This window comes from Hevea brasiliensis, chromosome 17 (genome assembly GCF_030052815.1).
Source record: "Hevea brasiliensis isolate MT/VB/25A 57/8 chromosome 17, ASM3005281v1, whole genome shotgun sequence".
Classification (NCBI taxonomy): Eukaryota; Viridiplantae; Streptophyta; class Magnoliopsida; order Malpighiales; family Euphorbiaceae; genus Hevea; species Hevea brasiliensis.
The window spans coordinates 3895397-3911994 of NC_079509.1; the positions used below are offsets into that span (position 1 = coordinate 3895397).

Below are 16598 nucleotides of genomic sequence, written 5' to 3' on the forward strand. Positions count from 1 at the left end.
ACTCCACCCCATTCTCCGATCCCTTTTTTTTTTTTGCCAGGGCCTTTTTCCAATTTCTCATCTTCTCCTCTGTACCCTCCACACACAGGAAATTTATTATTCCCGTTGGGAAGTGCCATCTATCCGGGTATCTCTGCCACAGCAATGGCGTCATGATGAACTTGACAGAGTATTGGAGTTCTATGTGACATTATCGATCCAAGAAGAGCCACCTGCACCTCTTGAGAGCAAGACAGTGGGGAGTTTTTTTTTGGGGGGTAGATGGTAGATAACTCTGGAAAAAGGAAGGCCTGGCCTGCTGGGTTAATGACTTGCAATACTTTTAGGCCGATAACAATAGCTGATTTATATCAAGGGTCCGTTTTGTATTATTATTAAAATTATTGTTGGGAAATTTATTTTTTAAAATATATTAATTAAAAAATATTAAAAAATAATTTAAAATTAAATTTGATAAATTTTAATAATAAAAATATTAAAATAATAAAATAATTTTTTTAAATTATTTTTTTAAACAGTATTTAAAATAATATTTTTATTCAAAAAAACAGTATTGACCCTCCAAATATAATGTTAAAAAGTACTAAATTTTTAATAAAATTATATTTATTTATGAATACATAAAATGACTAATAAAGGTATACATGTAATTTTTATATTTATTGAAATAAATATATAATTAGTAATTTATTATGTCACATTTATTTTATTATTAAAATAAATGTAAAAATATTATTTTAATATTTTTATAATTAAAATTTATGAAATTTAATTTTTAATTAATTTATAATATATACTGTTTAATTAATATATTGAAAAATATTTTTAAACAACATTTTAATAATAATATCAAGTAAATTATTTTATCTTTTATAGACAAAAAATTTTGTAAAAAAAAAATATAATTGTATATTTAATTTTTTTATTTAACTTATTACATGATACCTAGCACTGTTTTACACATTCCATGAACGCTAATTTTTTAAATTAATTAAATTAATGAGAAGTTATTATGTACATGGATAAAGCTACAATGGTGCGTCCCAACAAATGACTTCGTTGGAAGAATTCAAGAATAACAACTCGACTAAAGAACCTTTAATTCACATGCTTTTAATATTATGATTATTTTTGTAATAATAATAATAATAATAATAATAATAATAATAATTGAACCAAACATCTCTTAGTAACCTTTAAAAGCATAATAACATAAAAAAAAAATGCAATTTTTCTTCTTATTATGGAATGAAGCATGGTTGACAATAATTCTACCAACCAATCATTTACAGCATGAATATATAATTATAATATATTCACATCAGAGTACAAGTTTGCATTTGAATGGTTTCAATTGGCAGCTTATCCTCTGGGAAAGAGCAGTCCATGGCTTTTTGGGGCAATAAATCACAAGGTTGAGGGGTCACATTGTTTGTAACTCCCTGTATGTTAGTGCAGTTCCATTGCACCTTTTTAGCAGTTTCACTCAATGTTACAGTTGCATTAGAAATGCAGATTCCAGTAAAGGGAGCCTTATCAAATCCATCAAGCGATGCTGTGATATTCACATTTTCTGCTACAATGTCTCTGTAATTTATATTGTTAATCTGAGCCAGTGCATTTGGATCATACCCATTATCTACGTGTGTCTTGTAAGCGCCTGTAATCCAAAAAACATACTTCATGGTCTTCATGGTCATCCTCCTTACAAATATGTCTTTAACATAGCCTCCTCTTCCAGGTGCAGTTTTGATCCTAACACCAGATTCAGTATTGATGGCTGTGACATCCTCTACTCTAACATCTTGAATTCCACCGGACATCTCACTACCAATTGCTATGGTAGCACTCTTTGGGGAAATGCAGGTTAGCCTTCTTACAACAAGATGTTGCGTGGGCATTCCAACTTTAATTCCGTACTGGTCCCATCCACTTTTAATAGCAATGCAGTCATCTCCCGAGACAATGTAACAGTCTTCCATCCGAACGTTTGTGCATGAATCTGAAAAATGGAGTTATTCAATGAATTGTAATCCTGCTACCATACAACACAGGATTATTAAAGCTAAACCAACACATTGGCTCTCAACAAGAATGAACATGATAGCCCTAATCTCAAAAGCAAAAGAACTGCGACTTTGTCTGATACAAACGGGAAATTATCCATAGCAACCATAATCCATCAAAAATTGGTGAAAGAGGAGTAAGACTAAGAACATACAGTCCAACTTCTAATGAAAAGATAATGTAAGTGATCTAACCTGGGTTAATGCCATCTGTATTGGGGACTTCAACAGGAGCAAGAATCGTCACCTCCTGAATCACCACATTACTGCATATTGCAAAATAATTTCATCAGAACAATATGAAAAAATGGGCCATTGTGCTCATAATAAACATCAACAAACCTGCAATATATAGGATGGACGTGCCAAGATGGAGAATTAGTTAAAGTAATGTTCGATATTTGGAGCTGATTAGTGTACAAGAGCTCAATTAGAAATGGCCTGGTCGCCTTTAATAGACCCTGCTTGTACCTGTCCCACCAGGGAGCACCCTGCCCATCAATCGTGCCATTATGACCTGAAGAGTGCAAAAAATCCCAAAGGAGAGTATTAACATGGGCGCTTAATTAGTTAATCATGGGACAGTAATAATGTGTAATTATTACCAGTAATTACAACGTCAGTGAGGTTCATTCCAAGAATAAGGCTGGCGAATCTTCCATCAGTAAAATTTTGCTCTCTCCCATAAGAAGGTAATGTATCGATTATAGGAAAATCTGCCTCATTCTGCCCATATGATCACCATGCAAGTTTATTCAATATATATAGTACTCTTTCATACAATATTCACCGATCAGAGGAAAATCAAACAAAAATAAAAAGGGGGATTAGTACCTGAGAAGCGAGAAGAACAGCACCCTCTTGTAGAAAAAGGGTGAAATGGCTAGTAAGGTTAAAGCTTCCAGTTAACCATTTACCTGGTGGTACAATAAGCTGTGCTCCACCATCAGGACCATATTGGCTTAGATTGGCAATAGCAGATTGAAATGCCTTTGTGTTCAATGTTTTTCCGTCACCAACTCCTCCAAATTCTGTTAAAGATGCGCTATGCTTTCTACAATTGATCGCAGGGTACGCTACTGCGCCTTCTGTTTTTAAAGTGTTTTCATTTTTGCTTTCTGATATTGTATCACTAATTGATCCCAGCAGAATAATGGTAAAGAAAATCTGTAAAATATATATATAATTATTTTTAATATTTTAATTAACACAAATAAAAAAAAAATCTAAAGTTAAAGGAATGATGGTAGAAATAAGACGAAGAAACCAAGATTTTTTTTTTTATTGACGAAGAAATCAAGAAATTGAGCAAACTAGTTTAAACCCATTAGCTAATCCAAAAAAAGAATTACTTCTATCAAAAGAAAAGAAAACTTACATTAAGTTGACGGGATTTTGAGGGCAAAGACATTTTGTGAAAACTGAAGCCCAGATATATTTTTTTAAAATTATTGTTCTTAATTTGATCGAAGATAATTTGAAGAGAAATCCTTTATATAAAAATTAAGAGAAAAATACGGGAATTATCCTAATTAAGGTATCGTTATTTTTAGATTTAAAAAATCAAAGTTGCTCGAATTAACGGCATGATTGTGGTGTTCATTTCAGGCAAAAAACCATAAATAGGTTGCAAACCCGCGATTTGCGAGGTTATTATTTATATTTTATAATTATTTTAATATATTTAAAAATTGAATTTCGACATAAACGAAAAAATATAGGAAAAAAAATGGACTAATTCAAAGTATCATAAAAATCAGAAAGTTTACCTTGTTTTTTAAATGTCAAAATTACTTTATCCATTAATGATTAAAAAATAAAGAAAAAAACCATAGAAAATATTCAAAAACTAAGACCCCTTATTATAAAAATTAAAACGAAATCGATTAATTATTGATTAAAAAAAAAAAGAAAAATTAGTCACCTAAATAATTAATTTTATTCATTGCTCCTAATAATTAACATGGAACCCAACAGCTGCGGCCTGGCGGCATAGCAGGTTTTGAGCTGAACATAATCAATTGGAAGTATAGCTTCTGGAAAAGGACAATCGATCTTATTTTTCGCAGGAGGCAGCAAATTACACGGCTCAGGAGTCACATTACTGGTAACGCCCTTTATATCAGTGCAATTCCATTGTAGTTCCTTTGGTTTCTCTGTCAATGTTATATTTACACTAGAAATGCAAATACCCGTAAAAGGATCATTTTTAATCCCATCAAGTCTCGCAGAATAGGTCACATTCTGAGCCACAACGTCTCTGTAATTTATTTGGGTAATATTAGGCAGTGCATTTGGATCATATCCTTGATCTGGGTGTGATCCATAAGAGCCTGTCATCCAAAAAACATACTTCATTGCGGTGAGGTTCATTCTTCTCACAAAAATGTCTTTGACATAAGCTCCTCTTCCTACTGCAGTTTTGATTCTGACGCCGGATTGAGTGTTGATTGCTGTGATATCTTCAGCTCTAACGTCCTGGATTCCACCGGACATTTCACTGCCAAGAGCAATGGTTGCACTGTCAGGAGAAATGCAGGTTATCCTTCTTATCACCAGATGCTTTGTAGGAATTCCAACTTTGATTCCATATTGATCCCAACCACTTTTAACTGCAATGCAGTCGTCCCCTGAAACTATGTAGCAATCTTGGATTCTAGCGTTTCTGCACGAGTCTAGAAAACAACCACCATTGAATTTCTGAGTGAAATTTACAGGGTCGAAAGCTTGAAAAGAAATAAATTAGAATCTAATTAAACAAACAGACCTGGATTGATCCCATCTGTGTTAGGGGAATCAATTGGTGCAAGAATGGTCAGCCCTTGGACCAAAACATAACTGCAATTTTAATCGAAAATGTTCTCAGTTCTCATCGATTTATGTGTAAAAACATAGTGAAGAGTTTGATGATGAGTGGACAACAATGGTAAAAACCTGCTATACGTGGGATGAACATTCCATGATGGGGAGTTTATTAAAGTAAGATTGGATATTTGAATAAGACGAGAGTACAAAATTTCAATAAGATAAGGTCTGGTCAGATTCAACAGACCCTTGTGGAACTTGTCCCACCAAGTTGCACCCTGCCCATCGATCGTGCCATTATTACCTAATGAGAGAATTATTAATCCACATTCATTAAAAATTCATACGTAGAATAAACTTTTAGATTTTATAAAGTAGAGTGCTAAATTTGAATTACCTGTAATCACCACATCCGTGAGGTTTGTACCAAAAATTAGACTGCTATACCTTCCACCAGGTGCATCTCTTCCTCTTCCATACGATGGCAATGGAGGAAGAACAGGCCATTCTGCCTCGTCCTGCCCATTTGATCAAATAATACAAGATAAATAAAATGACAAACATTCCAACCCATCAGCAATAGAAAAGAATTTTTCTATACCTGAGAAGCAAGAAGAACAGCATCTTTATGCAGAAAAAGAGTGAAATGACTAGTGAGATTGAAGCTCCCAGTTAACCATTTTCCAGGTGGTACAACAAGCTGTGCTCCACCATCTGATGCATAGTTGCTTAGATTAGCAATTGCTGATTGAAAAGCAATTGTATTAGATGTTTTTCCATCACCAACCCCTCCAAAATCTGTCAAAACTGCACTGTGCCTGCGACAATTAATTGCTTGGTATCGTACGGTATCTGAAATAACATTTCTGCATTCAACAAGCCTTGAAGCAAGTGATCCCAATATTAAAATAATTGAGATGACCTCAACAATCTGTAGAGAAATAAGTTATTTGTCACATAGTTTGAAAATGGAAACAAGACAAAAAGAAAAATTGAAGAGAGCAACAGACAAACTACATGGTATTTGGTAGACATGTTCCTTCTGCTTGTGGAAAATGAAGGTGAAGAAGAATATTTTTACTGGAGAAATAGATAGAATATATAGAGAGAGTATGCTTAGATTGAAAATTCATAAAGAAATCCCCATAAGTGAGATTCAGTTAGCATATATAGTTCTTGATTTTGATATCAAATAGGGATGTTTCGAGTATTCTGTGGGCTAATTAGACATTCATTTAGGCCAATATTAAGGTAATAATTTCTGCGGAATGACATGTTTTTGATAATATACTCTCAAATTAGAAAAATACCATTTTGGTTTAATATCAAAATTTGAATTTTAATCGACAATTAAGGTAAATACTAAAATATGCTTCTCAAATGGATTAAATCCAAAATAAATGTTGATAATAAAGAAAGTAATTGAAAATTTTAAACAAAATTGTAACACTAGCCCATTCAATTGCTCTCCATTCAATTACTCATCTTTATATAAGCTTGAAATTTTTATAGCCTCACTCAACTGTTAGGCTTGGGTGGTTTTTGGAATCAATGCATGTGGGGTGGTGTTCTACAATGGTGTATCAAAAGAAATGATGGCTGTTGTTGGTAGTAGGTTAGATAAAACGACAAAAAAAATTTTTCCCCTTACGTTACTGGGCTGCAATTTAACTAGAACTACAAAAACTGTTTCTAATCAAATTCATAGGAAAAGTGACTCAGCATTCAAAGCATGTAGCCGTTACTTTCATCAATTGAAAATTACTTTCATCCAAAATGTTTCGTCTTTCGGCAACCCAATGGGTCCGGCATGCTTTGGTCAACCCGACCCAAGTGCCTCAGGAGATGGCTAGTAGAGCCGTAGCCAATGTCAAAATGTCGACCAATGAAGCAAATCCAAGTGGCAGACAACAACCGACCACCAAAAAGCTCCGGATAGGTTAGCGATAACAAGGGAAGCTACGTGGCGCGATGCAGAAGCTAGAAATCCAAAGCGAAAATCCAAAAGGAGTCAAAAATTGAAAACAAGAAATGTGATTCGTTGTAGACAACTCCGCAATCCTGTGGCAGCATAACCGCCTCTCATTCTCCTGTGTGATTATGACACCTGTACGTTCGTACTCGCAAGAAAACATCAACCTCCACTTCTCCATTATTTACCCCTTCCAAGCTTTCAAAACTACGCTTATTCTACTATGCTTTCTGCCCTGGTAGTTACAATTGAAACTTTGAAGTAAGACATCTAACTTACATAGTGAAGAAAATTAAAGCAACGTAACAGCCATCGATCTATGTGAAATCATTCAGTTGGGTTTTAAATGGATTCAAATTCATAATTTTAAAAATTAAATCAAATTAAAAAGTACATAAAATTAAATTGATTTAAACTAAAAATTTTAATTCAATTCTATTCGTTAGATTTGGCTAATGTTTTTCTTTAACAAACACACCCACACAATAAAGGCATAAATGATGAATGTAAAATTAAAATTATTCTCACAAAAAAGCAATGATTAATATACAGATTTCACATTTAATCCAACAATTTATAATAAAATCTCAAAAAAAACCTAACAATGAATAAAACCAAGTAATCGGCAAAAATATGCACAAAGACTAGATAGCTTGGGAAAGCAAAGGATGGCGGAGATTCTTGAGCCATAACAAATGGTATTTTTCAATGAGAACATCATTAGACATTAGCTTGATAAATGGTGTCAAGAGATTTGGAAACGATGTTGCGAGCTCGTTCAAATGTTAAAATTGCATTTGCATTTGAACGTTTGATAATGTAACTTGTTATTAGTGAAGTGTAAAGGAGAGATAATGATTATCCTAATATGTAACACTTATCCTAATTTAACAAACTCATCTACACATATCTTTCAATGTGTTGTAATCAACCTTAGCTTGTATCTCATCATTATCTTGTAATTCTATATTAGCTATTTATAGCAGCAATAATATCTCAATAAACAATAGTTTATTAAGAATCTTTATGTTGTAATGACCTACATTAAAACTAAGACTCTTCTTTGCTGCCATTTTCGATTCATCCACAGCTGTTCCTACTTGTCATTCTCAAGCTATACAGGACCATAAATGGTGAGCTACTATGAATGACGAATTGAATGCCTTGATTAAAATAAGAACATGGTCTTTGGTACCTTGCTCGGCTACTCAAAACACAGTGAGTTGTAAGTGAGTCTTCCAGATTAAGCATACGTCTTATGGATCTATTGAGTGCTACAAAGTGCGTCTTGTGGCCAAGGGATTTCATTAAGCTAGCAACCATTCGGTTATCCTGTCTATTGCCATTTCTAGATATTGGAAAATTCGTCAATTGGATGTCTTGAACACCTTTCTTCATGGAGATTTGAAAGGTAATGTCTTTATGGAAGAGCCTAAGGGGTTTCATGATTCAGAAAGACCCAACCATGTTTGCAAACTTCACCAGTCTCTTTATGGTCTCCAATAAGCACCATGCTAGTGGTATAAAAAGTTGATGACTACTTTTAAGGAAAATGATTTTTGGGCATCCACAACAAATTCTTCTTTATTTTATTACAACCGAAATGGCCTATTGACTTTTTATATGACTTGTGTTGATAATTGTTTACTAACGAGTAGCTACTCCAAGTTTATCCAGGAATTGATTTGCTCTATAAATCAGAATTTCATGCTCAAGGATTTTGGAGACTTGGATTATTTTATAGGAGTAAAGGTTAAGAAGACAACTACTGTCACATCTTACCCCTCTGTAAGGCATAACATGATCCCGTAGAATACTTAATGAACTACCGAACTTCACCTACCGATAACTCATTAAGTACCCTACAAGGGATTTTAAAACAATTTTCTTACATTTTGGAAGTGGTGAGCATTTTGGTGAGAATTAAAAACCATTTAATCAAAGTTTAAATATTAGTAAAAATTTTGTCCATTTTAAATTTTGCCGCAAATTTTATAAAAATTTTGTAAAAAAACACTTCCAAAAATATTTCACAACTCCCAACCTTCAATAACTCAATCATCTCAATTCAATGCACTTCAAAATAATTTCACAATACAAATCAAGATTTCTCATCTCAAAATATTTAATATCTCCATTCACAAAGCATAAAGTAGAAAATTCATATGTACAAATATTAAATTTACAGAAGAGAATCCAAAATAATATTATTACAATTTATTTACAACTGCTCAACTACATTGATACATACAACATTTTTATATTTACATTAAGATTATCTACAAGGGTATAAAATAATACCCGTACAAAATGGTTAGAGTAGTCCTCGATTTAACAGCAGCTCACTCTGCTGCTTTCTCCTTGCTCTTATCTGCGACAGCAAAATAAGCTATCGCTGAGTATAAAAATACTCAGTGGTGCACAATAAAAATTTAAAATACAATAAATAAATCATTTATTGCCAAACACAATTTAAATATTTGTCAATCATATTTCACAAATATCAAAGTTCATAATAACACCATTTTGTCAAATAATCTATTAAACACATTTTAGTCAAACAATTTCATAAACACAGTGTTACCAAAGTCATACACAACTTAAGCCATGACACAAAATTTCTTATCAATGCCGCGTTGTACACCACGACAAAGCAATCTCAACCCCATTAATCGAAATCAATGAGGGAGGTGGCTAGCTAGCTAATGAGTACTCATCCGATCTACAACCTCAACTGGCAAGCCAGAGAGGGAGGAAAATAAACGATCTCAACCCCATAAATGGAGGAGAAATAATATGGTACTGTCATACTAAGTGTGAACATAAAATCCATTCAAAACAATTTATGCAAACAATTTATGAGAAATCTGATCACTTTCCAAAGTCACATTTACGATTATAAAATGGCAACACAATACATAATTAATCAAAGAAGTCAAATTTTTGAGATTTAAAATATTTAAATAATTATTATTGTGCACAAACCTGACTAGAGTCGCCTTGAAGCATTCACTCAGTCTCTTTGAGTTTTCAAGTCTTTTTCAGCTGAAACACATAATTTCACAGTGTTTCAGTACCTTAACTTAGCATAAATCTAAAAATAAATTTCACTTCATTTTTACCTAGCTTTAATGTACTAATTTTGACGTTCTTGAAGTTTTTGTGTTTTGGGTTACTATTCACTACACTATTCAAGTCAAATTGTTGACTTTTTAAGGCTTAATAGGTATGGGAACTTCAACTTCACCCACATACCACATTTTGGTCATTAAATTTGTTGGTTTTGGTCATTTTCTCAAAGCTTAAGTCCTTTTGGCCAAGTTGTCAAATTTTCAGTTTTGGTGCTCCAAGTTGCACTGTTCCATTGGCAATTTTACTGTTGGAATTTGGCAAAACTTCCTTCATAGAAAATGTTCCTTAATGTCTAAAGTTTATTCTCATTTTTGGATCACCCCAATTGGAGTTTTTTAGCTCAAGTTATGACCCTTTGAATCAGGGCTGCTGGATGGAACATAACCCAGATTTTCTGGGCAAAGTTGGGTGCTGGCAGATATGAGTCACCAACTTGGGGTGGCCAAATGGCTTGGTTGCTGGCAGAATTTGGACTTGTGTTCTTCATGAAAGTTTTAGATCTATATCTTATCTAATTACTGGTAAAATTTCAGGTCATTTTGACTTGCCTAACTCGAGTTATGACCAAATGAACTAATACTGTTCATTTGGTCAGTTTGTGCAGTGGCAGCCTGCACTTATCCAACTTTGGTCAATTGGTTCACTAGGTTTTGGTCAGTTTTTGGGCATGGTTCCTCAATGAAAATTGTGCCATTTTATGTCTATTTTCATCCCCAATTGGTGCCATATCAATTGGACTTGTAAAATTTCCGTTTTGGTCCTTCAAAGTAGGCTTGGTCATGCTGCCAGCAGCATGACCATTTACCCTACGAATTTGACCTCCATTCCAATAATTCCCACACATCTCCTTTGGTCATTATTGACCATTTTTCAGCTCACAATAGGTCAAAGTCATCATTTATGCATTTCTCCAAATTTTGGTTCACAAACCCTAACTCATCCATCTCATGCATTTAATCACAATTAGTGCACTTAACCTTAACCATTCAACTAATCAAAGCTTTTAAATTCATTCAAACTCATTAAATTCATGCAATTCATACTCCCTTCAACAGGTCAAAATTTTAGTTTGGTCCCTCACAATCTTTTTCTTTTAATTTTCAGTTAATATCTAAGTTACTTGAGCTAAATACATAAATAAGAAACTAAAATTTTCGAAGTAAATTGCTTACCTCCACTTGAATTTCAATTCTTCAATTTCACTCCCTTATTCCCTTTCTTTCCTTCTTCTAAAGCTTCCTCAAGTTGAACTAACAAGTTTTTATGGTTTATTTTGAGGTCAAAGTGGATTGAAGTAGTTGGAAGAAAGCTTAACTCAAGCTTTAATGGAGTTCTTCAATGGAGAGGTGAGGGAAAGGTGGGCGGCACAATAGGAAAAAGAAGACCAAAATTGATTTTTTTCATTTCTTTTCTTTATTTATTTTAGTTGATGGAAGACCACAAAATCCCATTTAATAAATAATTTAATTAATTCTTTTATGACATCATGCATGAGGTCATGCATGATGTCATCACCCTTTTTACTTTTTCATTTTTTTCTTTTTTTTTTCTATTTTTCTATTAGTTCTTTAATTTAATTCTCGATTCCGAAATTTTTTTTTCTCCGATTTTATTTGACAATTAGGTCAAGAGTCAGCTCTCGGGGTCAATTGACCAAATTGCCCCTCGCCGGTTCATCCCGGTTTACAAACAATCCAATATTTCTTCCGGCTCCCTGACCTAATTATTTGACTGGCTTAACAGTTCTTTTTCGTGATTTTCTCTTTTCCACTATGTTTATAATGGTCCTAAGGACCGCAGCGTCACATTTTACGGTTCGAAATTTGAGTTTAAAACGATTTCGCAGTCGTTCCCGATGAGGTCACCCATCGCTGTGACTCTAGGCTCGTTTAACTTCTTATGTTCTGTTTTTCTTATTTATACTTAACTAATTGGACATTACTAATTATTTGTGTTTATGGTTTCTCTGGTTGTCTTAAGTTTGGTTCTAATCTCCTTAATTGTCCGGACCGACACCGGTCACCGGAACAGTGAAATATACCAGGCTATACAAATAGGGGTGTTACAACTACTGGATTATTGCTCAGTAAAAATATGTGCAGGATTTGCTCACAAAGGCTCAGATGTGCATCTCTTTATGAAATTATTGTGGGATGCTACCTACTCTGTCAATAGAGTTTTACAATTTATGCATGCTCCCACAGAGGAACATTGGATTGCAGTTACGAGAATATTGTGTTATCTTCAACACACGAAGAATTATGTTTTACATTTGACAAGGTCTTCCTCTCACCAACTTTACACCTATAGCAACACCGATTGGGTTAGTGATACCAATGATCTTAAGTCAACAACTGGGTATGCAACTTTTCTTAGATTGAATTTAATCTCTTAGCACTCCAAAAGTAGTGTACAATTGTCAAATCTTTCACAAAAGCCGAGTATCGAGCAATTGGTGCCGCAACTACCGAATTGACCTGTTACAGCCTCTTCTTTTTGACATAAACATGCTGCCCTCCAGTACCCCAACATTATGGTGTGACAATATTGGGGCAACATATCTCACTGTCAACCTAGTGTTATATGCACGAACTAAGCACATTGAAGTGGATTATCACTTCGTTACACGTACTCACTAACCCTTTGCCAAGTTCTAGACATGCAAATCTTTGAGCAAAATTAATAATTTAGCCTATATCTAATTTGAATTTCAGGAGTACAAAGGAAATATGGTGATTTTCTTAATTTGTAACACTTATCCTAATCTATAACAAACTCATTTGCACATATCTTTCAATCTGTTGTAATCAACCTTAATTTGCATCTCATCATTATCTTGTAATCATATATCAGCTATTTATAACAATAATAATATCTAAATAAATAACAGTCTATAGAAAAAACAGAAGGAGAAAAAGAAAAAGAAGAAAATGATTGTTTGGACTCTAAGCGAAAGAATGCGAGTGAAAGTTGAAGGGAAAGGAAGGGATGCTGTTAGGAGAGTGAGGCAAATGGTGTAGCATTATGAAAGAGAAATGTTTGGTTTAAATTGAGTTTTTGAATAAATTAATCGAATTAAATTGAAAAATAAGATATTTTTAAAACGAATAATTAATATTAAATTAATTAAAAAAATAAAATAAAAATTAAATTAAATAATTTCAACTTAATTTTTCAATTTTAACTATTTTTTTCCTATTTTTTTAACCGAATTTTAATCTAGCTAAACCAAAATTTAACCGAAATTTGCCCGACCTACTTTGGGTCCCGCCGTCCTGGGACGATAGAATGGCAATTTTATAATTTCAGTGAAAGACAATGGCAGTTGTAACGTTGATTTTCTTCCCGCTGTAGACGACAGTATTTTATTGCCAACGCCTGACCAAACCACCACCCCCCACCTCCCCCCCCCCCAACAAAAAAAAAAAAAAAAAAAAAGAGATGTGGTTTTCGTGCATTTAACCATTTGCTCCAAACCCTCCACAACTCGCAGTTCACGCTAAAACCTCTCCACAACCACGACATACCTCTCTCTCCAGCACCCTACTGGCCTACCCCTCTCCCACTCTCTTCCGCTCGCTCTCCCTCCCTGTATATATCTCAAGCTCGAAAGCTCTCAACCGTTTAACCCACCTCCCTTCGATGGCTGCTGGATTATCCGCCGCGCCCGTCTTCAAGCCCTTCCTTTGTATCCATGCTTCCAATCTCTTCCCAAAGCCCATAACCACTTCACTTTTCTCAATTCCTTCTCCAACTCGATATCACAGTTTATTTCGTGTTGGTCGAAGGAAAACCAGCTTCGCTATCTGTTTTGTCCTCGAAGACTCAAAACAGAGTGTCCAGATCGAGAATCATAAACCAGAACGGTCCGAAGAAGTAAATTACCAGATCTTGACGCCTCGTGTGGCGGAGAGATTGTCTAGGAAGAGGTCTGAGAGGTTTACTTACTTGGTTGCTGCTGTGATGTCGAGTTTTGGGATTACTTCCATGGCTGTTATGGCTTGTTACTACAGGTTCTATTGGCAAATGGAGGTACTTTATAATATTCTTCTTTATCTCTAGTTTCACAATTATGTTTCCATGTAGATTTATTCTGAAATTGGATACTTTATGGCGTAGGGTGGAGAGGTGCCTTTGCTCGAAATGTTTGGCACATTTTCTCTCTCAGTGGGCGCTGCTGTAAGTACAGATTTCCAATTTTCTTCCTTCTTTTCTATCCAATTTGGGTAGTTCTTGTTGTTTACGTTGAATCGAATTGGGTTTTTTGTTTCAGGTAGGGATGGAGTTTTGGGCAAGATGGGCTCATAGAGCTCTCTGGCATGCTTCCTTATGGCATATGCACGAGGTATGATAATTGATATGCTCCTCCCTGTTTCAAAATTCAATGGAACTGCAAGGAGTAATTAATAAAAGGAGAATTTAAAATTTTCGAGTATGAATCTTGGATCATATTAGAAACGGCAGGACAAGAACTTAATAAAATTTCTCATTTTCTTCTCTTTCTATTGCGTTTTCTTTGCAACCAAACAGAAAGGATTATTGAGAATTCTTTTCGATTGCAGTCTCACCATCGACCCAGAGAAGGTCCATTTGAGCTAAATGATGTATTTGCAATAACCAATGCAGTCCCAGCTATAGGACTTCTCTCCTATGGCTTCTTCAATAAAGGCCTCTTTCCTGGTCTTTGCTTTGGGGCAGTAAGTTTCAGTTTCTCTGTCCAGTATCTTTCTTGATCAGATTTTGCTCCTTGATTAACGGTTTAATCATTTAAAAATTAATGGTAAATGACAAAATTAATTTGTGACTAAAATGCCCTTGAAAAATTCTCATAATGACTATTTGACTTGGAGCAGGGTCTTGGAATTACAGTGTTTGGGATGGCCTACATGTTTGTCCACGATGGTCTTGTTCACAAGAGATTCCCAGTGGGTCCCATTGCGAACGTGCCCTATTTCAGGAAGGTAGCTGCTGCCCACCAGGTAAATTTGCAGGGTGATGGTGCTGTGCGTCGCGGGACCATCACTATCTTTACTGACTCAGATAAGACAATTTATTAGCTAGTGAAGCATTGGAAAGGGAATCGCGTCTTCCCAACATCAGTTTTATTATCATTTCCAACCGCCTGTTCTTTTTTTTTTTTTTAAATATGAATCTATTTTGCCCTAACAGAAAACAGAATCTAACCGTCATTTTTTTTTTTTATGCTTGGTCTTAGCTCCATCACTCGGATAAATTCAATGGTGTTCCATATGGGCTGTTTCTGGGACCTAAGGTGGGCTTCTTCTGCCTCTATTTTATTTATTTTTTAAAGGGTTCAATATGAGTGTGTGATTAGTGCATGAAATTTACTTATTCCATTTTGTGGTCCTGCAGGAAGTTGAAGAAGTTGGTGGCCTTGAAGAATTGGAAAAACAAATCAAAAGGATAATAAAATAAAATAGTACAAAAGGCAGCTAAGGAGATCAATTTTGGATTACTTGTTAATGGAGATTGTAGAGAAACAATAGTGGTCAGTGAAATATATTATTATTCCATATTACAATTGAAAATGGGGTCGTCAATTTTTCACTTTATGTGGGAACTATACCAAAAGCCACGGCAATCTGTGTGTCACTGATTGCCACTGTATTTGAGCCCTGAAATCATTTACATACGTCGAGTAATACTGTTTTTCGTTTGAGTTCGTAAATTTGTGTTATCATACGTATCTCATATACTTGCTATAATACTCAACTCAACTAAGCTTTTATCCAAAAAATTTGAGGTCGGCTATATAGATTCGCTTTCTCCACTCTAAATAATTTTGGATTAAATCCTCAGAAATTTGTAATGCTTCTAGGTCATATTATACTACTCTTCTTCAAGTCAATTTAGGTCTATTTCTTTTTTTTTCTTTCTATCCTCTAACCTAATGTGCTCTATTTGTCTAACTGGAGCCTTCGTATGTCTACGCTTCACATGACCAAACCACCTCAATCTCCTTTCTCTCAACTTATCCTCAATTGGTACCACTCCTACCTTTTCTCTAATACTCTCATTACGGACTTTATCTAGTCTAGTATGGCCACTCATCCACCTTAACATTCTCATCTCTGAAACTCTTATCTTAGACGCATACGACTCCTTCAATGCTCAACACTCGCTACCATATAACATAGCCGATCGTATGGCTGTATGGTACAATTTCCTTTCACTTATTGGGAATCTTACGATCACATAAAACTCCCGTGGCACGTCTCCACTTCAACCATCCATCTTTAATCCTATGACTAACATTCTCCTCACATCCCCAATCTACTTGAAGGACTGAGTCGAGATATTTAAAGTGATTATTTTGAGACAGTACCACTCCATCCAAACTAACTCCTTCCCTATCACTAGCTTGGCCTTCACTGAACTTGCAATGCATGTATTCTGTTTTCATTCTACTTAACTTAAAGCTCTTTGACTCTAGAGTACTTCTCCAAAGCTCTAGCTTTCTATTGACTCCTTCTCGTGTCTCATCTATCAGAACAATATCATCCTCAAACATCATATACCAAGGAATACTCTCTTGTATATGTTTCGTCAATTCATCTAAAACTAATGTAAAAAGGTAAGGGCTTATAGCTGATCCTTGGTGT

The 16598-nt window shown here is 34.6% G+C and overlaps 3 protein-coding genes across 3 annotated transcripts; 1 reads left to right on the plus strand and 2 right to left on the minus strand.

The window, feature by feature from the left end:
• Positions 1–1236: 1236 nt before the first annotated feature.
• Positions 1237–3512, minus strand: LOC110658139 (probable polygalacturonase). Its single transcript, XM_058139684.1, has 6 exons — positions 3445–3512; positions 2901–3233; positions 2672–2792; positions 2409–2583; positions 2262–2332; positions 1237–2002 (listed from the first exon to the last, which is right to left on the minus strand). Exons 1-6 carry the CDS (start codon positions 3475–3477, stop codon positions 1317–1319), a joined length of 1419 nt encoding a protein of 472 aa, XP_057995667.1. The 5' UTR covers positions 3478–3512; the 3' UTR covers positions 1237–1316.
• A 415-nt stretch (positions 3513–3927) lies between these two features.
• Positions 3928–6203, minus strand: LOC110658130 (probable polygalacturonase). The gene is made up of 6 exons (XM_058139617.1): positions 5889–6203; positions 5473–5802; positions 5269–5389; positions 5001–5175; positions 4834–4904; positions 3928–4741 (listed from the first exon to the last, which is right to left on the minus strand). The coding sequence occupies exons 1-6, from the start codon at positions 5904–5906 to the stop codon at positions 4005–4007; spliced, it is 1452 nt and encodes a 483-aa protein (XP_057995600.1). The 5' UTR covers positions 5907–6203; the 3' UTR covers positions 3928–4004.
• Positions 6204–13395: 7192 nt separating this feature from the next.
• On the plus strand, positions 13396–15664 carry LOC110658181 (beta-carotene hydroxylase 2, chloroplastic). The gene is made up of 7 exons (XM_021815696.2): positions 13396–14007; positions 14095–14154; positions 14249–14320; positions 14538–14672; positions 14829–14954; positions 15191–15247; positions 15349–15664. Exons 1-7 carry the CDS (start codon positions 13618–13620, stop codon positions 15409–15411), a joined length of 903 nt encoding a protein of 300 aa, XP_021671388.2. The 5' UTR covers positions 13396–13617; the 3' UTR covers positions 15412–15664.
• The last annotated feature ends 934 nt before the right edge of the window (positions 15665–16598 follow it).

Coding starts and splice junctions, on each gene's coding strand:
- LOC110658139 (XM_058139684.1), bottom strand. CDS start 3,477: ATGTCTTTGCCCTCAAAATCCCGTCAACTTAAT. Junction 2,793..2,900: donor CTGTTCTTCTCGCTTCTCAG/GTACTAATCCCC, acceptor TCATATGGGCAG/AATGAGGCAGATTTTCCTAT. Junction 2,003..2,261: donor TACAGATGGCATTAACCCAG/GTTAGATCACTT, acceptor TCCATTTTTCAG/ATTCATGCACAAACGTTCGG.
- LOC110658130 (XM_058139617.1), bottom strand. Junction 5,390..5,472: donor CTGTTCTTCTTGCTTCTCAG/GTATAGAAAAAT, acceptor TCAAATGGGCAG/GACGAGGCAGAATGGCCTGT. Junction 5,176..5,268: donor CACGGATGTGGTGATTACAG/GTAATTCAAATT, acceptor TTCTCTCATTAG/GTAATAATGGCACGATCGAT.
- LOC110658181 (XM_021815696.2), top strand. CDS start 13,618: ATGGCTGCTGGATTATCCGCCGCGCCCGTCTTCAAGCCCTTCCTTTGT. Junction 14,321..14,537: donor CCTTATGGCATATGCACGAG/GTATGATAATTG, acceptor TTTCGATTGCAG/TCTCACCATCGACCCAGAGA. Junction 14,673..14,828: donor CTGGTCTTTGCTTTGGGGCA/GTAAGTTTCAGT, acceptor GACTTGGAGCAG/GGTCTTGGAATTACAGTGTT.